The sequence below is a fragment of the Pleurodeles waltl genome, chromosome 10 (assembly GCF_031143425.1).
Source record: "Pleurodeles waltl isolate 20211129_DDA chromosome 10, aPleWal1.hap1.20221129, whole genome shotgun sequence".
Lineage (NCBI taxonomy): Eukaryota > Metazoa > Chordata > Amphibia > Caudata > Salamandridae > Pleurodeles > Pleurodeles waltl.
In genome coordinates this window covers 23,966,831-23,992,919 of record NC_090449.1, presented here as the reverse complement: position 1 = coordinate 23,992,919, position 26,089 = coordinate 23,966,831, and the positions used below count along the sequence as shown (strand labels likewise).

The following is a 26,089-nucleotide window of genomic DNA, read 5'->3' as shown; positions in this document are numbered from 1 at the left end:
TGGGATTCTTGGAGTCAAATCTAAAATTTGTGGCGGGGAAGGAAGAAGTGACTGCTTTGTTCTTCTGTGGCGACCCTGGGAGGGCAGAAGCACACATGCTGCAACTCATCGGGGGATGCACTTCAGTTGAAGAAAGCTGACCTCCACTGACGCACCCTAGGCTGTGATTGTAGGTCCCAGGGCTCCTGGTTCCACCAGGCTCCTTTAAAAGTGGAGCGGTAATCTTTGTTCTCCCATGTAATTGGTCAAAATGTTGTGCAGAGACAGGAGAGAGACTGCAATGAAGAGCATGTTTAGGGGAGAGAAAAAGAGAGCACTGAGTCACTGAGGATGGGGGTGAGGGATCAATACGATGGGGGGGAGCAACACAGGGCGCGGGTGGGGAGATGCATCATGGTGGGTGTGGGAAGGGAAGCACACAAACAGGGAGAGAGAGCAACATGGAAGAGGGAGGAAAATTAAACAGGCAAAGGAGCCGCGAGCCTGCAGCAGAGAAGCACATGGGCAGAACCACAAGGGACAAAGAGTGAGCACAAAACAGAGTGCGGGGGAGAGATGAGCACTATGGGGAGACAGCTGGTAAACATGCACTTTTGTAGAGTGTTTAACCAAACGGAAAAAAGGAGTGGCTGTAAAACGAACAGTGAAAAGACACAAGTAATGTGGCTATACTCCAAGGGACGGACAAATACAGGAAGAGGAAGGAAAGCCCACACAAGCTAACGAAGAAGCAAGCAAATAAGAGTGACAATGAAGCCAACCAATGGTAAACAGTGGGCAGACTCTAATCTCACAGTAAACTACCAATGTGTCTCACAATAGACACTGCTTAGTAGGTGACACATAAGCATGGAGTGAGACAGAAAACTCTGACTTCTGGGGCTTTCAATGCCTAACAGGTGGCAAGAGTTTCAAAGCAATTAAGTGGAAAGGTGAAATTACTGACTAAAATAAGGATTTATGCAGTGAATATTTGTGTCTTTTCAAGCTGCACAGAAAGTTGTGTGTGAAAGCCCCACCCTCATAGTTATGGACTGTAAGGAGGGAGACTGAAGAGGTCGTGGTGTTTGTGGCCTGTGGGTGGACTATACAGCACAAACGCAAACAATTCAATGTAAAAGACAATACTGACCTGCTTGGATGCCAGCAGCAAGTGGCAACACCTCTGATGTAAGCATGAATAGCCCAGATATAACCCTACCCAGTAGGATCCTTGGTGATATTTTACAATAGCAAGAGGATGGAACTGCCAGTAGTCGTGCGTATTGTGAAGGCCAGCAGCCACACCATCAAACTCTTGGAAAGAGACCAAAAAATGTCCCAGAATATTGCAACAACTCGCTACAAGCTTACCAGTAGGGACCAAGCACATTAAATCTTAAGGTTTTTGTTGGACTCATACTTGCTGAAAATTCTTCCCTTCGGTCTGAAGTCACCTTCTCTGGTCTCTTCCCAAGTAGCCTTCTAGAGAAGCAATTAGCATCTAGCCGTGCTTGGAGGACCAGAAAATCAGAGCGCTCTCGAAAATGTTGGCACAATAAGCCAGAATGTGTGGATCTAATATCCTTAGCAAGCAACAGTGGTTCAAGTGGGAATGTCCTTTACTTGCAGAAAATGTGTTCCAACAATTTATGTTCTTAAAACATTTTGTCCACTGATCATCATTATATTCAGGGACCTAAGTTTCTTTTATTCGTATTGTGTAGCGCTTGTGGGCTTGTTATCTATTTAATTGTAGCCTCGTATGAGGTCCACAAGAATCTAGTCACTGGATCTTCTCCGATGCTGCTTCTCTTGACTGATGGACTTGTAGTTAAAACTTGTAGAAACATCCCTATTTCAAACTTGCGTTTGACTCACCTTTGGTCAGTGTGGGTCATACTGGAGAATTTGCAGTCGAAGCTCCAAGTACTCAGGTGTTGAAAGTTCACATCCATCACGTAGGAGGTAGAGTAGTCCTATATATCTTCTCCTACCAGAGCTCCAGGGTAAAGCAAGGTTGCCCACTTGCACATGGACGAAGACGCTTCTTCTGGCCCCGGGATGTCCTGCTAGGAAATAACAAGTAGAAATATTTGTAAGGTAATGATCCTCCACATCTGCCAAACACAAGACATGTTATAGACGGTGATAAGAGATTTGGACATTTTCTTTCTTAAGTTTTTGGTAAAAAAAAAAAAAACCCACCAGAATCAATTTCATGTAGGGCAGATTAAAAAATGCCAATGACTCAGCTTGTGTAAAAACATATTTTATCTTTCCTGTAATTACGTTTAGCATTGAAAAACATTAAAATGGTGTAATGGATAGCTCCTTTTTTGTTGTTGAAAAAAACATATCAGGAGGAGGAAAAGCCAGTCCCTGTTTTCCGTGTTTAAACTGCAGCTATATATCATGCTCTGGTGCCTGCCTTTCATTCTGGCTCTGGCACTAGGCATTGGGACGTCAACTCAACTGTACTGATGTATTATAGTTAAGAAGGTACGTTGTTTCTTTATTACACGTAACTAGAGATGACATAACCTGCCTGTAATAAAGAAATTAAATACCAGCTGTTATACAAAGATTGCACACTTCAGTGTAATATAAAACTCTACATTAATGCAGCTAAGTAAATAATGAATCGGATTCTGTTGAATTCTTAAACCCCCACTTACAGTGAAAATCTCTTGGAAACACCTCACCACCTCACTGATCTCGTGTCTGCACATCTTGAAGACCCTCATTTGGCCATATTGCAATCTGGTCCATATGAAATGTACACCACCCGATACTAGTGGCAAACTCCATCTTTCTGTTCCATAAATCTTAAATCGAGAGAGCATCTGCGTAGATGGCTCGCAGACTTCCAGTTAGTGCGGGAAGGGAAACCCCACATCGCTCGCTTCCGGCTGAGGTTGTCTGCCTTACTCTACACTCCATTTTTTACATTTCAATAAACGCTCATTTCCCACAATACATTGCATCACACTCTTCCATTGTCAGGGAGAATGTTCCCAATCTTAGAGAACATAGAGGCGTCCACCCTCAGGACGACTGTCCGCATTCAAAAGGCTGCCTCCATTCCAGGGACTGAAGTATCCCCATATGCGGGCTTGAGTACTTCACTCACTCACAGTTTCTCCTAATTCAGAGATTTGGCTCTGAAAGGGTAAATTATGTTTTTTTCTATTGGTAAAAGCAGTAGTACGGGTGATCAGTGAGTCTAACAGACTCCCATTAGACCAGTGTATGGGTAAGCAGAAGAGGTTCTCCAGGTCCCCTTTGGAGAGATCTCTCAATCTCATGTCCTGCAGAATCGCATCAAGCAATATTCACTACAAACCGCAATCACACTCATCCTACTTAACTAATGGTGACTAGTCCTGCAAAGGCATTTCTAAGAATCCATCTTTGCTTCCTTGTCATTGGCTGAAGACTTTATGAGGAGGTTAATGAAGCTTGGCCTGCCAATTACACTCCTTTGAGAAATCCCTCGGCTTTCCTGGCTTTACAACTGAAATCATCTTTGGGAAGGTTGGTCGCCCTTTCGAGGCTTGACAATATCAACTTCCTTTACCTTGGTTTGCCTTTCGTCCTAGCAAGCAGCCACAAACCATTTAAGATGAACCATCAAGGCTTGGTGAATCTACAAGATCCCACCCAAGGACCACTGAACACACTAAACTTGCAGCCATTGAAAGCCCGTATATAATTTACGTATCTCTGGGTCATGTCCAGAGCCCTGCATGACAAATGCCCTTCATGCCTCAAGCCCCGGATCACCAAACACATTCTGTGTGGATCACTCTGGTCTTCAGATACCCACCTCCCGGAAGTTCCAGGAGTCTGCCAGCAGAGACAGATTGTGATAGCATCCTGGTCTTGGATCCAGCACTATGGAAGCGCTTATCTTCTGCTCTGACATGTGAAATTGACCTCAGACTAAAAAAAAAAAAACTCTCAAGGCCTCTCTTTTCCACTAACTCCCTGTTTCTCCACTTGCATCAAATTCTTTTTGCATTCCCCCACTCCTTCCAGTATCCCCTGCATGTTTGGCGTTCCCTTCCATGCACTTTGTAGCAATTGTTTACAACTGCATGAGCATGCTGCCAACACCTAATACATGAAGTTGCTGTTCTGTGTTTCCCTCCCTGCCTAGAAAAATGTGTGTGTTCTAAGGAGGTTGTTTTATTGAATATGTGATGGATTCTTTCAAATAACTGCTTTGCCTCTCTTTGTCTTTCACCTTTTGATATTGGTGATGGACTAGAGGCTTTAGATTGATAATGTATTAAAAGATCGGGTCTTGTGTCTGGGCTTGGAATGGGCTGATGGTTTATTTTAATGTTTACCCTACACGTATGTAACATTTGACTGTATGTCCTGTGAAGAGCGATGGTGAAGCAGACAGTCGTGAGGGAGGTTCATAGCCTCTGTCCTGTGAACTACTCGTATTTGAATAGGTAAGGTCTTCTCTGCAGCTTCATGCCGAGTGCCTATCATGGTAACCAGGGATCTCCTGAGCTCTCTATTGCAGGAATGTTATTTGTGCCAGCTTCGACAACCCATCACAAAGATGCCTCAGAGGTTCATTTACACCAAGATTAGCAGGCATCTAACATTGACCAGTAAATGTTCCGGAACCACTGGGACATTAAGTCATCAAGTGCATTGCCAAAAACACGGCTGAACCATGGTCGTCCATCTTTTAGTCGATCTAATACAAGGGAAGCTGAGGCGGTGCTGCTCGGACATTTAGTAGTTAAGAGTTTGGCAGCAGCTAGTCCTGGGGAAAGCAGTGCTTTCTACCAGCACCATGGGTCCTTCAATGCCTTCATCTCACTCTTGGAAGGCGTTCTTCATCTCTGCTTTCTCCTTATTTCATCCTTTCCAGTGCCTTCCTCTGTCTTGCTCTGGTTCAGTGCTGTTGAACTGAGTCCCTGTTCCCAAAAATGAGACGCCTGTGCTCAACACCTGCAACCCCCGGCATGTAGTTTACTTCATGTGCAGGGCATCTGGAAGCAAATTCTTTCATTTTGGGCTAATATTGCAAACTAAATTCCAGTAAAGCTACAACTAGCTTCCATGCAAAGCCTTGCCTCTATTGTGCTAAATGTTCTGTGAATTCATTTTTCCAGATCTAGTTGGAAAATGTTGTTAGACCTCTCTTTCTGAATCTCTAAGTGCAAATGTGTGGTGTTTTGGGCCATCAAAATGGAGAAAGGACTTCTGTTAAATAAAGTATCCTCCAGCATGGTCACAGTCAGGATGAAGTTGCGGACAGCAAAGTGCTCTGGCCTAAAAAAGGCCCTTGACCTGTTGTTCTGGGCCCCTGTATAGCCACCAAAGTTTGTGGCAACTTGCAAATATCATGATTATGTTAAGTTTGGGTGCTGCAGCTATGCTTAATTAGCAAAATATTGACAAATACTTTAATTTGTTTTGAATTATTTGCCTGCTTGAAGAAATTGTTGCTTTTCACAGATGATTTGGCTTTCAGGGAAACATCTCAGTGGCCACTGGCACAGTGTCAGACAGAGGGCCTGATGTGCTTCTCTCTATGCCACAGCTTCAGCTGCTGCTTCCAGGGCACTAGCCTCAGGTAACATATTCTCATATGAAGTAGCGACCAGCCCTGCATGGGAAGTTTCCAAATCCTCTGTGATTTAGCCCTTTACCTTGACAACTCTGATACTGACAAAGAACCAACCACCCATCCATATCCTTCAGGAAACCTGTTCTTGAATTAGCCTGTACGACTACACCAGAGTCACCGAGACCACGACTGGGGTGTCTTATAACCCTGCGGCTGAATAAAGTTCACAACTGCACTGAAATGAAGCAAGGAAATCAGATTCAGAAACATGAACAGGGAAGAAATCATGTTAGGAAATATGCACTTTTGTTTTTGTTAAACCATTCCAGTATGTCTGCCTTTTTGGAGTGTGATAGTAGGTTACATTGTGAAGGTCAGCCCTTCGGAATATTCCATTTAATCCAGTCCGGCTTGAGACGCAGAGAAAGACGGATTTCTTGGGTAATATTGATAATGAAAACCGGGTAACCTAAGTCTCTTCTTCCTAATTCATACCACCTACTCTGTGCCAGCACTAATTAATAATCTAATGTGTTTTTTGTGTTTTGTTTTTAGTAACATCTCCAAACAAAAAGGCTCCTAGTCCGTGGGCTCATGGTGCACCTCCAAGCAGTCTCGGTCACCCAGGATCTCTTTGCTGTCTCTCTGATCACACCTCCCAAGAAACCAAACTCATGCTGTTACTGTTCAGTGTTATAGTTCACACATTTCAAGGTGAAACATTCGCAATATTCTGATCACAAGTACTGTTGAACCTCTAGCAATCCTGTAATGTGAAACTGGACATGGTGTGCCTCACACAAGTGATGCTGTATCTGTAGAACACTGGGCGCGAAGGCTCACAGTTCCGCAATACGCTTGTACATCTAATGGGTTGATCATGACTTCATGGTATTGGATCACAGATTATCACATCCCTGCAGTATCCTACAGTCATCTGACATTTAGAACATTATTGCATTTATGGATGCTAGACCTGACACCCCTCACATGCTCCATTCAGTATATGCTATAATGCCTTTTTATGTACATAAGGCCTGTCCTACCTCTGCAATACACTCCATTCATCTAACAGCACACACATGATGCTCAAAGACATGGCGCATGGCCTCCACAAACTCTTACCTGAGCAGGGGTCACTTCAGCTTCCGGAAATGGAGGGAGGCTCGAAGTCGGACCTGGCAACGGCTCCGCGGAGCCCTGCCTGGAATGCCAATGTAATTTTATACGTATGAGAATTGCTCCTTTTATTCTATGGTGTATCAATAATGTCATTCCGGATACCAGGGCTATTGTCACTTTGTAACCTACTTAATTTATTTCAGGGTATGATGTTGCAGTTTTGGGATAAGGAAGAGGACTGTCACATCTAAGTGATTTACATCATTCATTATATCTTGGTGGTGGTGGGGGGGGGGGGGGGAGAGGTGAGAATTATCGCCCCACAAACACAGTCCACTCCTTTGATGATGGAAGCCTGACTGCCATCTCTTTAGCATTCCTGACTCATTTCATGGTATTAATGTGTTATCCTATCTGAGCTGCCATTTGTGAAGCACACTCCATTCTCCTGGTGTCGTGGGAATGTCAGGTGATGGGTATTAGGACTGACATCTCTGTGTAACACATTCAGGCCCATATTTATACTTTTTTTGCGCCGCATTTGCATCATTTTTTTACGCAAAAGCAGCGCAAACTTACAAAATATTATTGTTTTCCATCAAAAAATTATGCAAATACGGCACAAAAAAAGGTATAAATATGGGCCTCAGTTTTCCCAGTTATGTAGAAGTACGTTTGATATGAGGAGTGATACATGGGTGTAGTCACACTCTAATATTCCGATTGTATGGAAGGGTTATCTCACAAGCATTGGACGCCACATCTATGTAACACACACTAGCCATTCAATGGGTCGAAACTATGAATGCTACAAGAACTCACCCATCTCTGTAGCACAGCCCATCCTTCCAATAGCTGGTAAATGTCATCTACAGATTCCACAATTATGTCCTTTTACAAGTACATGGGGAGATAAATCCATGTAGCGTCCTTCATCCTTCCAATGCCACAGAAGTATAATCTTTTGAGTAAGATAGTGTGTAACTCGTTGTAATGCACTCAGCCCTTCTATTTAGATGGAAGTGCCATTTTATGTGCCCATTCTTCAAATAAGTGGTAAACGTCATCTACCAATTCCATAAGTGTGTCCTCTTATGAGCACAAGGGGGGCATTCATCTCTCTAGCACACACCATCCTTCCAGTGGCATGGAAGTGCCATGTTATGAGTAAAAGGATACATACATCTCTCTAGCACACTCCATCCTTCCAGTGGCATGGAAGTGCCATGTTATGAGTAAAAGGATACATACATCTCTCTAGCACACTCCATCCTTCCAGTGGCATGGAAGTACCGTGTTATGAGTAAAAGGATACATACATCTCTGTAGCACCCACCATCCTTCCAATGGGATGGAAGTACCATATTATGAGTACGAGGAGAGATATGTCTCTGTAGCACACTCCATCATTCCTATTGATTGCTATTATCAGTCTAAAGACATGTGAAACACATCCCTGTAACCGATTGACACTCCACAGGGCTGAAGGAACGCCATATAAAAGCTGGATTTCCAAGAGAATATCTTGCAATGTAAAACACCTTCACAATCCAAGTACATGTACATTATGGGGGTTATTCTAACTTTGGAGGAGTGTTAATCCGTCCCAAAAGTGACGGTAAAGTGACGGATATACCACCAGCCGTATTACGAGTTCCATAGGATATAATGGACTCGTAATACGCCTGGTGGTAAATCCGTCACTTTTCCGTCACTTTTGGGACGGATTAACACCTCCTCCAAAGTTAGAATAACCCCCTATAACACAGGAGTATTGACTGAATAGGACTAAAAACCATTCTATGCTTGGTAAACTTTGCGTGAACTTCAAACACATTCTGGCCAATTTCTACAATCTCTAAAGAATCATTTATAGAATTTACAGTCGCCTTGGATCCGCCCTGTTATTACTAACAGTGACTTTTTGTATTTTAAAAGATATATATTTTTTAAGTTTTTGAAATCAAAATAAGCAAAGTTGGGTTTCCAGTCTGTAACCATTAAGGCCCATATGTATACTTTTTGACGCAGAACTGCGCCAACGCAGGTGTGCGTCAACGTTTTTACCGCCGGCTAACGCCATTCCAAAGCGCCATGCGGGCGCCTTATTTATTGAATGACGTTAGCCGGCGCTGCGGACTGGTGTGCGTAAAACAAAATGACTCACACCAGTCAGCGCCGGCGTAGGGGAAAATGGAGGTTGGGCGTCAAAAAATGGGGCAAGTCAGGTCTGAGGCAAAATTCAGGCCTCAACCCGATTTGCGCCATTTTTTTTTTTTTACGCCCAACCCCCATTGAAATGACTCCTGTCTTAGCAAAGACAGGAGTCATGCCCCCTTGCCCAATGGCCATGCCCAGGGGACTTATGTCCCCTGCGCATGGTCATTGGGCATAGTGGCATGTAGGGGGGCCCCCCTATGCCACAAAAAAAATACGAAAAAAAATACTTACCCCAACTTACCTTTACTTCCCTGGGATAGGTCCCTGCATCCTTGGGTGTCCTCCTGGGGTGGGCAAGGTTGGCAGGGGGTGTCCCTGGGGGCATGGGAGGGCACCTCTGGGCTCCTTCCGAGCCCACAGGTCCCTTAACGCCTGCCCTGACCAATGCGTTAAAAAACGGCGCCCATCAGGCTGGGCGCCGTTTTTTAAGGCCTGCCCCCTCCTGTGCGTCAAAATGACGTCACAGTATAAATATGGGGCACAGGCCTTAAAGTCATTTTTTGGCAGGGAACGCCTACCTTGCATATAATTAACGCAAGGCTGGTTCCCCCTTCCAAAAAATGACGCACATGGTGGAACTTTGACGCCCGCGGGGTCGGACGTCAAAGTTGAAATATGGGGCAGGGTTTGCGCCGATTGTGCATCAAAAATTTTGACGCACATTCGGCGCAAACAGAGTATAAATATGCCCCTAAGTCTTCCCATACATTATATTGGACTTGGCGTACAAGTGAAAAGTATGAGTGCATTGCATATAATATGACGAGTACCTCAAAGCATCAGGATAGAACATCCCAGACGAGAAATTGGCATAACTGCCTTTTCTCCACAAGCTTCTTATTGCAGAGTTTTGCAAGGCAGCCATGTGGTCTTTATTCTACTGTTACTGCTAAGGCAGAACTCCAAGTTGTCACGCATTCTTGAGTTCCGAGCACAGATATATCCTCATCTTATCTTCTCATCGTTGGCACTGCTTTGCATCTTTTATGGGGGTATTTATGTAACTCCAACCTCCTCCAGGAGGACAGCGGAATACTTCGCATAGGACAAAGGAGATATGTTCTACTATGACTGTGGAGCTCTTTGTAGTGCATGGCACTCCTAGAAGATCCATTATCTTCTGCAAACATCCTGCTCTCCTCCCAGACCGTGGCTTCAGACTTGGTGCTGATTTGTCGGCTTTCGATGTACTTGACTTACAAGTGCTCTCCTCAGTGAGAATTGAGACTTTGTAGCCATCTGTCATAAAAATCTATTCAATTGTTTCCTCACTGAGGAATACAGGGGATGATTTTGTATGAGTATTGTAACAGTGGCAATCTGAAGAGCAAACATTCATGAATAGACTGCGTGTGCGTTGAGATCAACCGGTTTTATCCATATTTACTGAAGGGAGATAATGTTTTATATTTCATGGGGAGCTTTATTTGAATTTGAAAGCAAAGTACCCCAGCACAAGTGCCTTCTACCTCTCCTTCTTTTGTAAAAAGCGACCATCTCAGGCTAGCACTGCAAATTGCGAAAATGTCATCGGGTCAGCCTCACCCTGGCTATGTCCCACAGCTTCCTGCATCATTAGTCACTCATCTGAACTGCCACCTTACTCCAGCCAACTGTAACATGCTGATTGGCAGCTAACAGGAAACCAGTGCAGATGTTGCCCTTAGGGGAATGCAGTGGGTGCCGGGTCAGTCATGGAGACCCAGAAGAAGCTCCTTGGCACCTCAGTAACCATCCAATCGTTCATTCCAGACTCCGTAAGACAAGGGGGGCTCCGGTTTGTCAGGTTGCCCCTGATTCCACAATCCATCCAGCACAAGTTAGATTGGGCGCCATCCATTACCCTAAGTCACAACTTGGTATAAGACCATTTGTACATCACTATCAGTGCACCACACCTACTCCAAGTCTTTTTAACTAAGGGTAATCTGTAATTCCTTCCGCCATGACTTGTTATACCCAACCAGCAAGTCTTTTAAAGCATCCTTTGAAGACCATACGGCTAATGATCAAACATGGCTATTGCGTGGAGTTCAACAAAGGAGTTAGCACGACACGAATAGTTGTATTGCAACTTTCTTATCAATGGGGTGGGTTCATGGCCCACTTTCTAAATTGCACATACTCAAATCTATTGAATTCCTCTACCGCAAGTGTGGCTTGCAAGTTTCAAATGAATCGGGCGCCAGCATAAAACATGTTGCTTGTCTTAAAGCAATGTTCCCTCCTCTTGCGTCCAAAATCTGTTTCTCTTAAATCCAGAGTGAAGTTGGACTTACCAAATAGAGACATAAAAGTGAACAGAAGAGAAGCAGCTGAGGTTCATATACTCACCTAGTCCTGGGGTTCCAGAATTGCTGTGTCTTGTACCCTATGGAGACTGAAGGTATTATGGTTTCCTCTCCCACAAAAAAATGCACCAGATCAGGGCATCAGCCAGGGTGTGCTCAGGAAAACATCACAGCTCACACTTAAGCTACACCACCATAGCATTCACCGTGTGGCAAGGACGCATCTCCTTACACTGAGGACTGCGTACACTCCCTACTGCCACAAACACATCAGTAGGCTGAGAGATATTCTAGACCGCTTCCCCTTCCACACAGAAGACACGGTGCTGTTTTGAATGGATTTGATGGTGGAGACTGAGATCCAACTAGGTCTAGGAAGCAGGTTCATCTGAAAGATGGTCATCCTCCCAAGCCATGAATGGGATGGACAGACCATGTTTCAACCACTTCTCCGTTGTACTAACCATGTACGTAATAGTCAAAGAGGACGTTATTGCTTATTTTTGTTATAAAGCTTCCACTTGGAAAGAGCTTCTTTTAAAATATTATTGTCTGTGACCATTATGAGATGTTTACGGATTGTCTTTAATGGCAGCCACATCCGAATGAACTGAAGGTATTTTATTTATCTATTGTCCATTGCCAACATCTCTGTGACAAGAGGAGATTATCTGTTTACCGATGAATTGTTATAATAAACATGTTTTAATTAAAATGGATCTTTTTTTTACACCACTGTCAAAATATGCTTTACTCAAAGAAAGTATCTTCTAACCTGTAGTCTTTGGTAACCTCATCCCTTTTAAGATGTGGTGGACTGTGTGGTGGACCGTGTGATGATTGCCCATTATAATAACTTTATTTCTACAAATGGGAGAGCATCTTTTCACTGAATGTCCTATATAAAGATGTTCTGTGTCAGAGCTCCGGCATTGGGCATGTTTATAATCAATATTTGGGAATGTGTGTGTCATGACTGTCTGTTAACAAGGGAATAATTGATAAGAGAATTGCTTTTTACTGATTTTTTGTTAAAAACATGTTGGTTACTAAAAGAGTGCCTCTTTACTGATCCTTTGTTAAAAACATGTTAGTTAATGAGAGAGCACATTTTCAATGATTCCCTGTTAAAAACGTGTTAGTTACTAAAAGAGTACATTTTACTGATTCTCTGTTAAAAACATATTGGTTACTAAGTGAGTACCTTTTTACTGATTCTGCTAAACACATGTTAGCTACTAAGAGAGTACCTCTTTACCTGATCCTTTGTTAAAAATATGTTAGTTGCACGAGAGTACCTTTTGTTACTGATTCTCTTTAAAAATATGTTTGGTAAGAGTAATTTGATTGATTCTGCATTTCAAACATGTTAGTTGGCAAGAGAGCAGTTTTTCATTTTTTATTTGGTAAAAGCATGTCAGTGGCTGGGAGATACCTTTTTCTGGTTCTCTGCTAAAACATTTTAGTAAGAGTATGCCTTTTAAACTGATTCTCTGTTTGTTAGTTGCAGATATTTAGTTTTACTGCTTATCTGTTAAAAGCATTAGTTGGTAAGAGAGTAACTTTTAAACTGATTCTCTTTTAAGAATGTTAGTTGCTAAAAGTACCTATTTTCTGATTCTCCCTAAAACAAGTTAGTTGGTAAGAGCGTTTACCTTTTCTTCATTACAATCCTGTTAGTTGCCAAGAAAGTAGTTTTTCACTATTCCTCTATTTAAACATGCTAGATGCTAAGGCAGTGCATTTTACCAATTCTTCATCAAAACCATGTTAGTTGGTATGTTATTTGCAAAGAGTGAGTATTTTATTCAGTGCCCTTTGTAAATGTCTATTGCTATCTCAATAGAGGGAAAAATAATAGTCTCTGTACCCTCGGTTTCCGCTATGGTCCTGCCTTGATGTACTTTCTTACCTTACTCTCTATTTTTTAACGGATAACGCCTACTTTGATCTTCCTCAAATTCCATACTTTACAACTCATGCATTCAAATGTGGCCCGTCTGCAAAAAGAATCGTAGTCAATTCAGAAAGCACAAGACCATTCGAGGCACTGTTCATCCCCCTTTTCGCTAGAGAAGATGTATAGCGTATATTTGCTCTTGCAAAAGTGGAATTCGCCACAGTTTCTAATACTCTACTCCTTGGAGTGTTACAGATTTCTTGGCGTCACTGGGTAAATATTTCTGACTTACAAAAATTAGTAAATCACACCCTTGTGAGGTCATAACCCTACTGGTATCGTTTCTCATTTTTCTGGGAATCATGCCCTCAATTCTTGATTTACTTGACAAAACACTGCGGGCCCTTATTACAATAGATGCTGCCACCTGGTCCCACTGCATGAGATCTGGCCGCCAATGCGGCCGCACTCCCACCGCGGTCATTTTGAGATCCCCGCTGGGCCAGCGGGCGGAAACCTGGTTTCTGCCCGCCGGCCCAGCGGGGATCTCAGCCGCAACACAGGAGCCGGCTCCAAATGGAGCCGGCGGTGTTGCGGCCGTGCAAAGGGTGCAGTTGCACCCGTCGCGCTTTTCACTGCCTGCTATGCAGACAGTGAAAAGCTGCATGGTGCCCTGTCAGGGGGCCCCTGCACTGCACTGGCATGGGCAGTGCAGGGGCCCCAAGGGGCCCCGCGACTCCCCGTACTGCCAGCCTTTTCCTGGCGGTTCAAACCGCCAGGAAAAGGCTGGCGGTCGGGGACTCGTAAGGAGGAATGAAGGAGAGGAGGATGATAAGACGAAAGGATGGAAGGACAGGAAAAGAATAAAAGAATTGGAAGAACGATGCATTATTTCATATTTTTTTCCCAATGTTTCCTTCCACGAACAATTCTCACTAACGTTCATAGGAAAATGTGGGATGCAATGTTGTGCAGAGTACCACTTCCTATACTGCTCTTCTCTAATAGCCAGAAAGAAGTCCTATGTGCTGCTAAAATGAGTGCAGCAGGTAAGAAACATGGAGCATATTTGCAAGCCCCGTGGCACAGGGCAGTGCAGCAAATGACCTTGGAAAGCGCAGAAATGGACCATATCTACACGGCACGATGTAGTTCTGTCCTTTTCCTTCTGCTCTGGTGTATAAATTGCTGCTGAGCGCCGATGCAGGCACCCTTGCACCATGATGCAAGGGGGTGTCTGCAGGATTGTTTTTGTGCAGGAGGGGGCACAATCCTGCACAAAAACAATCCTGCAAGTTTTTTTTTCTCTTTCTATGTGTGATGCGGAATGCAGCACACATAGAAAGAGGGGGAAAAAAACGAGAAGAAATAAAGATATTTTTTCTTGTTGCTCCTCCTCTGGGGAGGCGTAAGGTTTTGACGCATTCTCAAGTTTACAGATCCTTGTAAATCTCGGAATGCATCAAAACACATGGGAATTGTGTGGTAGCACCCACTGCAGCACCCATGGAACCCCTCCCTGACGCAGTGTAAAGCAAGGTGGCGACTTGCGCTGCGTTGCCTTACACCTTATATACAAGGCCATGAAAACCCATGCAAAGTGGTCTTGCGTGGGCTTGTAGGTATTGGCCGGCACTGTGTGTCACAAAAAGTGACGCACCAGCGGCGCATGGGGCTTGTAAATATGCCCCATCGTCTTTCTGCAGTGGCCAAACGTCGTGCTGAGACAAGGCTTGTCCATCCGCTGAATGCTATCTGCTTTCCACTTTTGAAGTAATTTTTAGGTGTTTTAGGTGAAAGAAAGGAAAGGCTGCATGCCAGCTGACAGAAATATGACCCAGGTAAACCATGTCAAAAATAACTCTTATAACTTACAGCACTGTATTCTCTTTGCTGTCTTAGTTGTGTTTGAACAATAAAAATACTGAACAAGTTCACTGACTGAATGCAGTCAGAGTGCTTTAGCGCCCTCCGGCGTCGAAGTCGTACTACTGCAGCCATGTAAACAATCATCTACTCTGTTAAAACCGAGTCCGTCGATTAGAGTGCGCTCCTGGTTTTCTCAGTAGTTGTCGGTTTAAACCGATGTCCGGGAAGCTTAATTATAATTATAACTGCATAATTGTACCAATTTGAGTGTATTAGCGGCTGGGTCCGGGTATATGTGGAACAGAAGAGGTGCAGTTGTTGAATCCTTGGTGACACCTACTTTTGGGTGGTTGGTTACGGTAGGAATGGGGGTAGTGACTTGAGTTGTGTTCTCTCCTTGCGGGATGACTAGCCACAGTTGTCAGTGCCCTCTTTACTGGTATCATTTAGTCTTCTAACCCCTTAACTGCTGAGGCTTTTCCATCCCAGCGCGGAGCCCTTTTCAGCTATTTGGGATACTTTGTGCTTCAGCCTCCATAACATTTTTCTGCGTTAGATATCCACACCAAATTTGCACCCTTTTTTCCAATCATCATGGGGATTCTAAAGGTACCCGGGTCTGTGGATTACCCCTGGGTGGGGAGGGGTGGAGAAAATAGCCAACATTTAACAACATTTTGGTTTATTGGGGGTGGAAATGGGAAAAAGTGCTACACAAGATTTTTTTTCTGAAAATTGTATCAACAAAAGATTTGTTGTGCTAAAATAGCCATTTCCCAGCTTTTGGAAACAAGCAGAGCTGAATCAAAAAAAACGATTTTTTTTTTACCACAGGCATTTTTCTACGAGCTAGCAGATTTTTCCTAATTTTTTTTGCTATCTGCCTACTTCCTTCCAGTTTGTGCTGCAAACATGTGTGAAACACAACGGCGATCTCAAAGAGCTATACATTTTTGTAAAGCAGACAACACCAAGGGGTCATTTGTGTAGATCAGTCACACCCAAAGAACATGACTGCTGCAATAAAAGAATTATTGAAAATGAGTAGGAGAAACATGTAGTTTGTAACAACGTTTTCATCCGTAACTTCTTGTCACAATGGCTGATTTATAAACATATAACACCATTACGTCTCAACGACCTTTCTGGTCACTCGAATATATAGGGTTTGTAGGTTTTCTAAGAACATGCATTACCCAGAGCAAGCAACTGAGCTGCCCCTTACAATGATTGTTCATTGTGCACAAACTATTCAGCAATTCATATGTTAAATTATAGAGAATGAAAAATGGGTTTGAAGGAAACCTATATATTTCTGAAATGTACACAAGATACTGAGTTTAGGAACAGTGCTTATTTGTACACCTCTGAATTTGGGATTACCCATACAAACGTGATTCAGAAGGCATTTTGCAAAACGTCCTCTTTCTTCCACACTGACTTACATTTGGAGACCACAAATGCAGAGAAATCCACTCTACTATTATGTGTTTCCACACATCTGGCAAAAACAGTACCTCACTTGTATGGCTGGGCCTTGTGCCTGCAACACAAAATGCCCCAAAGTCCGAACTGGAGACATCATATTTCATCCTTCAGAATCTGCGTCTTTTTTACAATGTGGGTAGCTGCGGATTTTGGGTGCTAGCTCAGACCCCACCGAGGGAAACCTACCATAACCATACATTTCTTAAAACTAGACACCAGGTGGGTGTCCAGGGTGATGCGATTTGTGTGGCTCTCACCAGGTTTTCTTACCCAGAAGCAAACCTCACTATGTGACTAAAACACACACATGTTCATCCCATTTTTGTGAGGGAAAGTTCTGGAGTCTGCGGGTAGCTACGAATTCCCTATTACCTAGTGTTCCCCTACATCTCCTGATTAAAAAAGAGTACCTCATTGTGTGAAGGGCCTAGCGGCCAACAGGAAAGGACCAAAACACCTAGGGAAACCTAGCAAGCCCATTTTTGAAAACTATACACTCAGGGGGGTCCAGGGTGAGGCCACTTGTGTGCCTCTCACTAGGTTTTCTTGCAAAACCTCAATTTTGGCTAAAAACACATTTTCCTCTTATTCCATTGAGGGAAAGTTCTAAAATCTGCGAGAAGCCACACATTTTCTGCCAATCAGTGTTCAGTTTTCAGGCTTTACCTCTTGGAGACTCTAGGTCCACCCATTCAAGAAGGGTAGTGTTTTTATCGGAACAAGTGGAGGAACGCTGAGCAGGAAGAATTTTGTGCATACCTATGTATTTCGGTAATGTACATCACAGAAATCATTATTTTAGGCAGAGTTTGATGTATCTAGAGCATTGTGAGTAAGAAAATGGAATCCACTCAATGCGTACCACCCGGGATGCCCTGTTACCAGAAAAATCTGGGTTTGGTAGGTTTCCCCAGGTGGCGGCCTGCCCAAGCCCAAAAAGTGCTCCATTCAGCATGGCAAGTGGGACGCTATTGGAATTTAGCACCCCTCTCATGGCCCCATATGTAAAAACAGCCAAAATAATCAAATGTCCTCTTTCTTGCCATTGGGATTGGGGGTGTTTTAGTCTACAGGGGAGTAGAAAGACTGTTGAGGCTTTAGGGGTGAGGGTGGATCCAGATGTCAGGATGGGCTACATCAACCCCATTATTTTACAAAAACATATATGTCTGCCACCCTGTGGGCTTTCTGCCCACCAGAGGAAATTGGGGGTGAACCCCAGCTACACCCTTCAAGGAGGCCAAAATTATTGGTTGTCCCTTTTAGGGTGGGAATATGACCCAATGTCACAGCACAACACCTGCACCCCTTTCTTTTGCCACAAATGCAAACTCCCTAGTATCTAGTAGGCTTTCTACACTCCTGGGGGGCAGGGTAGATCACCCCATCCTTTTGCTTGTTTTGGGGCCATTTTGACAGCCCTAGTGTATAGTTGGATTTTTGCCTCCACCCCACTCCCCGGGGCAAATTGGGGTCAAAGCCCCATCTGCCCGTGGGCTGTTAGGGGGACTGAAAGACTGGCTTCTCCCTTTTTAGGGTAAGGGTATGCCCAATTCCTTAGTGCAACACCTGCACCTGTTTATCTCATGCCAGGGTAGACCCGTGAACCTTTTGCTTATTTTCGTGCCATTTTGAAATCCTTGGTGTCTAGTGAGCTTTCTGATTCCCCACCCTGGGAAAGCAGATCGGCCAAACCTTCAATCTGCCCCAACCCCTCCACCTCCCCCCCGGCATCCCACCCCCAGAGGGGTGTGGGGAGACGGAAAGACTGTAGCAACCTTTTTGGGTGGGCCCATGCCCATGGCGGGCGGCGGGCAGCACCCAGCCCTATGTTGCCTCCCCATGGAGGCAGATGGAAGTAAACCTCCATTCTATCCCTCGGGCGGGTGGGGGGGGGAGGTGAAGGGGGTATAGCGACTGCAGGCTCCCATCCCTGTGTTTTACTTATTTTTCATAAATATTCCCTGGTGTCTGTTAGGCTTTCTGCCCAATCCGGGAGGCTGATTGGGACAAACCTCTAACCTGCCACCCGGGGAGCAGAAACTCTGTTTCAACATTGTTTAGGTGAAGCATGGCCTTGTCGATTGTGGGAGGCTCTACCCCCTATGCTTTTGTTTTTTGTGTCTATATCCCTGGTGTTTAGTGGGCTTTGTTTCCCGCAGGGGAGACAGATTGGGGCAAACCTCTAATTTGTCCCAGAAGACTGTTTTACCCTTTTTTGTGTGGTGTCATGGCCATGACCATGGTGGCAAGCCCTACCCCTATGTTTTTTTAAACATATTTTTAATTGTGTAGTGCGCTGTGTGTGGTGGTAATTTCCCCTATCTGCCCCCTAGAGGTGGCATGTAGACAAAAACTGCTGGGGCTCAGGGGGAGGGGAGCACAAGCCCTTGCCTAAGGTGCTGCTCCCCATGCAAAATCCCTGGTGCCTAGTGGGTGGATCCCTGCTTGGGGATCACCACAGGGATCCACTGGATAGATATATGTAGGAAAATGGCTCCCTGTTGCAGTTACCCCCCACTTTTTGCCTGATATTGATGCTGACTTAATTGAGAAGTGTGCTGGGACCCTGCTAACCAGGCCCCAGCACCAGTGTTCTTTCACTAAAAACGTACCATTGTTTCCACAATTGGCACACCCCTGGTACACAGCTAAGTCCCTTGTAAAAGGTACCAGTGTTGCCAAGGGCCCTGTGACCAGGGAAGGTCCCTAAGGGCTGCAGCATGTGTTGTGCCACCCTAAGGGACCCCTCACCTAACACATGCACACTGCCATTGCAGATTGTGTGTGTTGGTAGGGAGAAAAAGGCAAAGTCGACATGGCATCCCCCTCAGGATGCCATGCTCACAAAATACTGCCTATGGCATAGGTAAGTCACCCCTCTAGCATGCCTTGCAGCGCTACGGCAGGGTGCACTATACCACAGGTGAGGGCATAGCTGCCTGAGCAATATGCCCCTACAGTGTCTAAGTCTATTCTTAGACATTGTAAGTACAGTGTGGCCATATTAAGTATATTAAGTATATGGTCTGGGAGTTTGTCAAAACGAACTCCACAGCTCCATAATGGCTACACTGAATACTGGGAAGTTTGGTATCAAACTTCTCAGAATAATAAACCCACACTGAAGCCAATGTTGGATTTATTACAAAATGCACAGAGGGCATCTTAGAAGATGCCCCCTGTATTTTACCCAATCCTTCAAGTGCAGGACTGACTGGTCTGTGCCAGCCTGCCAATGAGACAATTTTCTGCCCCCCTCAGGTGAGAGCCTTTGTGCTCTCTGAGGACAGAAACAAAGCCTGCACTGGGTGGAAGTGCTTCTCACCTCCCCCTGTAGGAACTGTAACACCTGGCGGTGAGCCTCAAAGGCTCATGCCTTTTGTTACAGCACCACAGGGCATCCCAGCTAGTGGAGATGCCCGCCCCTCCGGCCACTGCCCCCACTTTTGGCTGCAAGGCAGGAGAGGATAATGAGAAAAACAAGGATGAGCCACCCACCAGTCAGGACAGTGCCTAAGGTGTCCTGAGCTGAGGTGACCCCTGCCTTTAGAAATCCTCCATCTTGAGATTGGAGGATTCCCCCAATAGGATTAGGGATGTGCCCCCCTCCCCTCAGGGAGGAGGCACAAAGAGGGTGTAGCCACCCTCCAGGACTGTAGCCATTGGCTACTGCCCTCCTGACCTAAACACACCCCTAAATCTAGTATTTAGGGGCGACCCAGAACCCAGGAAATCAGATTCCTGCAACCTTGACAAAGAAGAAGGACTGCTGACCTACAAGCCCTGCAGAGAAGACGGAAGACGACAATTGATTTGGCCCCAGCCCCACCGGCCTGTCTCCTGACTCGAAAACCTGCAACCAGTGACGCATCCGACAGGGACCAGCAACCTCTGAAGCCTCAGAGGACTGCCCTGAACCAAAGAACCAAGAAACTCCCTTGAGCAGCGGCTCTGCTCAACTTCAACAACAACTTTGCAACTTTCTTGCAGCTTTAAAGGACTTCACTCTTCCCGCCAGAAGCGTGAGACTTCACCTTCTGCACCCGACGCCCCCGGCTCGAGATCCAGAGAACAAACACCACAGGGAGGACTCCCAGACGACTGCGACTTAAGTGAGTAGCCCAAGATGACCCCCCTGGGCCCCCACAGCGACGCATTCAGAGAGAATCCAGAGGCTCCCCTTGACCGCGACTGCCTGTAACAAGGGACCCGACGCCTGGACCAAGCACTGCACGCGCAGCCCCCAGGACCTGAAGGAACCGAACCTCAGTGCAGGAGTGACCCCCAAGCGACCCTCTGCCTAGCCCAGGTGGTGGCTGGCCCGAGAAGCCATCCTGTGCCCTGCCTGCACCGCCAGAGTGACCTCCGGGTCCCTCCATTGATTCCTATCACAAACCCGACGCCTGCTTTGCACACTGCACCCGGCCGCCCCTGTGCCGCTGAGGATGTGTTTTGTGTGCCTACTTGTATCCCCCCCAGTGCTCTACAAAGCCCCCCTGGTCTGCCCTCCGAGGACGCGGGTACTTACTTGCTGACAGACTAGAACCGGAGCACCCCTGTTCTCCATAGGCGCCTATGTGTTTTGGGCACCTCTTTGACCCCTGTACCTGACCGACCCTGAGTTGCTGGTGTGGTAACTTTGGGGTTGCCTTGAACCCCCAACGGTGGGCTGCCTCTGCCCAGGAACTGAGACTTGTAAGTGCTTTACTTACCTGACAAACTAACCATTACTTACCTCCCCCAGGAACTGTTGATTTTTGCACTGTGTCCACTCTTAAAATAGCTTATTGACATTTTAACAAAAACTGTATATGGTATTGTTCTAATTCAAAGTTCCTAACTTACCTGTGTGTAGTACCTTGCATTTTATGTATTTACTTCAAATCTTGAACTTGTGGTTCTAAAAATAAATTAAGAAAATATATTTTTCTATATAAAAACTATTGGCCTGGAGTTAAGTCTTTGAGTGTGTGTTCCTCATTTATTGCCAATGTGTGTACAACAAATTCTTAATACTACCCTCTGATAAGCCTACTGCTCGACCACACTACCACAAAATAGAGCATTAGAATTATCTAATTTTGCCACTACCCTACCTCTAAGGGGAACCCCTGGACTCTGTGCACACTATCTCTCATTTTGGGATAGTATATACAGAGCCAACTTCCTACAATATACAATTGGAAAGGGGAGATTCTCCTCATTCCAATATGTTCCCCAAGTCAATCAGTGCTTGAGGGGCTGAGATATGCCCCCCAAGCACTAATGCTGTGAAAGTAAAAGAAGATGATTGCCTTATATTACTTTCACTTTTGTAGTAATGACTCAGCGTGGTAATCGTCATTACTCAGAGTAAAAAAAAAAAAAAAGCCTTGGACTGCTCAAGAAGCTCTGATTGAGGTGACTTCCTTTGAGACAACCGTGGCTTTTCTGTGTCATGCGTTGCGCACATAGGCGTTCAGTGTGGTGAATAACCATATTTTGAGATTTTCTTATACTGAGGCCCATATTTGTATTTTGTTTGCACAGCATTTGCGTCATTTATTGATGCAAAAGGGTGCAAACTTACAAAATATAATTGTATTTTGCACGTTTACGCCGCTTTTTTGTCAAAAAATGGCGCAAATGTGGTGCAAAAAAGGTATAAATATGGGCCTGAGTTTCAGAAGAGCATCGGTAAATGTTGTATTGCAAGGAGGTGGCCGGTAGGCTAAAAGGCATGAGGCGGTGAAAGTTGGCAGAGCTGAAGAATGGAAAAGTGAGGTGCATACACTGGTGCTATGTGTTCATTGCTTATGGTGGCATCTACAGAGATTTTGTGTCTAACGGCTAGACCTCTGCTGCACCCTTTTGCTAGTTGGTTCCTGTATACTGTTTAGTATCCGTTCAGAATGGCTTCATATAGCAAGAAGAATTATCTATAATCCATATTTTTGCAAAAAAATTATGTCCAGTCTGATGTAGTTTACAAGGTCACATATATGGACACTGTGCTTCCTTAAAGATCTGGCCTTGATTAGGTATGAAAACTTATTTTAGGGGTGACCGAAAGGACCCTCAGACCTCTTTGCCTCAGGCATTTCTAGATGTTTGGGCGGCAGAGTTAAAAGATGAATGCTGGTAAAGGTGCTTTGACTTGTTACATTCCTGGAGATATAGAGCTCTCTCTGGTGGTATAAAAGATCCCCCTTGTAGTAAGACAACTGAACATACTGGGGGAACCACAAGGTTGTAATCTGGGAGTTGCTGGGGTTCATATAACATTTTGTCTAGGTTCCTCTGGGGTCCGCTCCTTCGTTATATATTTTAGTTGTTGCAGTTCTATTCAGTTGGGAGATTGGGTCACGCCATCTTTGGAGCGACCCGTCCTTGCCAAATATGGTCTAAAGTTCATATTCAGGCAACCATTGGTGCACCCACAATGGGCTCCCCGAAGCTACTGAACTTTAGGAACCTTGACGTCGTTAAGACTTGGCTAAAGTTAACATTTCTGGTGCAGGTGCAGGTATCTACAGAGGTTGGGCCACCCACTGAACAAGATGGCTCCCAACTGGAACTGAGCAAAAGCACTTGCTTAGAGTCTATGGGATCCTGATATTTTGATAGCTCTGAAACAGTATGTTGTAAGATGATGATTCAGTTGGTCCTGGAATCAGAATATCCAACTTCAGCGACACCCCGAACCACAATGCTGCAAAGGATGACCCCTTGTGTTCCTTTTCGGCTAAGGATATACGAGGTCCCATGATGAGTGGCTCAAGACGTAGGTCAGGCTCGCCGTACGCCACTCCTTCGATGGTCCCGAAAGGTCTTTGATCGCCACATGATTCAATTGTCATTCACTTTAGGCACAATCAGCCGGGCTGGAGATCCTCATGGGTCCTGGGAATGCTCACTTCCTTGAGTCACCTCCCCTTCACAAGTCTGTCAGGAGAGCCTTTTCATCCCCCTGCCATGGCAAGCGGTTTCCTCTGCATGGACACATCGATTGCAGCACAAGTAGTAAGTTGCCCTCCACATTGGATTTGTTCGGTGGACGCGAAAACCCGCCTGTATTCACCCTGCAAGTCAATAGCCTACTGGGGACGGTCAAGGTTCCACATTCACATCCTACCAGGTCTGAAGATCAGAGATTGCAACCAGGAACTGGCCAGAATTGGGCTGGCTGCCAGAGGACCAAAATATCGATAGGAATGTATGGCTAAATTTTCTATACCTAACCACATATACAGATCAGGGTAGATTTTGTAATTACTTAGCCCTATATGACGCAGGATGTACAGAATACATTATTATGAATGAAATGTTATGATGTTTTTCAAGCTTTTTCTGGGTCCTTGGCTTTAGAAAGATCTCTTTTTAGGTTCTGCTCAGTGTGCCATTGTGTGTGTGGTGCAATGTTTGTCTTCCTTGTGAACTCAAAACAGACGAGTGTGTTCACAATTTGAAATTCAAGCCAAATGATCTGAAAAATAGAGAGCAACAAATGTTTTCCTGTTATGTTGTGACATAAGGAGCGAAGCGATAGTGTATCTCCAGATCTGATCTTCCAGCCACCAAGGGCTTTTCATGGGTGTCAAAAGGACGTAAGCTGGCAGTACAACTTTCTGACCAGCCTTCACTGTCGCAAATGACATATTAATATAAGCGCCACCCCTGCGCTGATGTCAGGTCCTTCGTTTTTGAGCTTTCTGACGTGGATCCAAAGCTCTACTCCTAAATTTGTAAGTCTTCTGACCACTTTCCAAATGTATCATAGTGTGTTAGGGATCGATGTCCCCATCACAAATAGCAGGGTTCAAGCGTGCCATGACTGCAGGAAGCAGATGCCGGTCACTGACCCACATGAGGTGAGTCATTAGTGCCTGGGCCCTGGATTTGACTCTAAGTTGTGTGATAAGAGTGCCCTCATGCACCCAAATACAATCTGAGACTGGGAGGAGTTTTCTATTACCGGTCCCAGGACTGCACCCACCTTTGTTCAACACTGAAAGTCTTCTGCTGAGTCCAAGTTCAAATGCAAGCATGAGAAAGTGAAGCAGGACTTGACTCCAAAGAGAAGGCACGAGGGCCTGAAGATGTAAGTCCCTCTACTTTGATGTCACTGACATGAAGCTGATTCCTCAGTTGGTCCTAAAGCAACCCAAGTTTCCCGGGCTGTCAACGACACCGGCAGCACAACAAGTGCTACAAAGAAGACTTGCCGCAAATTGTCAGTGAGCTTCTGGTCCCCTCTGCTGCACCTTCAGGCCCCATGGATCTGCAGTATCCTTCACCCATGCCAACTCTGAAACATACTCCTCCAGCCTGTGAGGCACACCAGTTCCTGCCACTCCAGTGCCAGCGGTGCTGCACGATGGTCCAGTGCCGATGCCCTTGTCCGATCCCGAAACAACGTCACCCGACCCTGACCTATGTCACGCTATGAGATTACGAAGGTGTAACCTGTTGCCATGCAACCTGATTCTAATGTCGCGCATCTGCAGCATCACAGCTATCAACAGAGGCTGCATTATCTTTTTGGCTCTGATTCTGAGCCTGTGCCGGAGCAGGGTGCACCCCAGGATATTGATCATGATGGTGATGCGGTTGGCGTGCCACCTCCTATTTTATTGATGATGCCTTATATGTGACTACCAGAACACCAGGGGGGCTGGATATCTCTCCTGTGACAAAGCGTGCTTGACATGGCACATGGCCACCATCAGTGGCAGATATCTCTACCTACATGCAATACATTACTGGTAGTAACTTTGGACTCCTAAATTCAGTCTCACGTGTCCCCTCCCCTGAAAAGAGGGGACACAGATAAGTTTGTTTACTCTTAGGTGTAAATATACACCCTAAGTTTCTGTTCAGCATGCTTGGTTATTAAATTAAAGAGACTCACGAAGTGAATGATATGGCCGCCATTACTGTAAGGTGTTGATGTTTTGGAAAAACTAATACAATTATGTGCCAATAAGTGTTACATTTGGCACCCCCCCCCTTCTTAGTTACAACAAAGTAGGGAGTACATAGACACTTTCTCACACCCCTGGAATTAGCCTGACATTACCTTTGTCTGCTGTGTTGTGTGGGAGACTAGTGAAGCGAAGTGGAGTTCCTCTTTGTTAGGGAGAAGTAGGGGTATCTTAGGGGGTTCCTCGAGGCCCGGTGTGGAGGTATCTCCTTCCCTCCAGTAATGAAAGGGAGAGAATGCATAGATGTGTTCTTGCCACCCTGCTGCCGGTCTATCTCCTTCTGTCTTTTCCCTGATTTGTGATAATATGGGGGGTATCAATGAAACATCTTTGCAGTCTTGGTGAAAGGATAATTTACTCTCTCTTTGTTAGAGGATCACTGAGTCAGATACACATTCTCAAAGTTCCAGTGTAAACCTAACACTTCTCTTTGCCCTGCTGGGTGCAAGGAGACACCCAAAGAAATTGCACATGCCTGTTTTGAAAGTGACAACGTCTGTCTACTTTTTTGGAGACAAAGGGAAATGAGATAAACTTACTTCAGCCATAATGTGAAGTTGGAGCCTCTCTTCTTTCGCAGTGGTGGTTCGGAGGGAATGCAAGAATCTGGAATTACAGTCACCCTCCATTGAGACAACAACCGATGTTTTGACCC

General features: G+C 45.1%; 1 protein-coding gene across 1 annotated transcript in view; it reads left to right on the top strand.

Annotated features, from left to right (window-relative positions):
* The window catches only part of SLC35A2 (solute carrier family 35 member A2), a 142,865-nt gene extending 134,510 nt beyond the window's left edge, over positions 1-8,355 (top strand). Inside the window, exon 5 of the mRNA XM_069209503.1 lies at positions 6,134-8,355. Within this exon, the coding sequence (XP_069065604.1) occupies positions 6,134-6,161 (28 nt within the window). The 3' untranslated portion in view covers positions 6,162-8,355. The remainder of the gene's footprint in view (positions 1-6,133) is intronic.
* Positions 8,356-26,089: the final 17,734 nt, after the last annotated feature.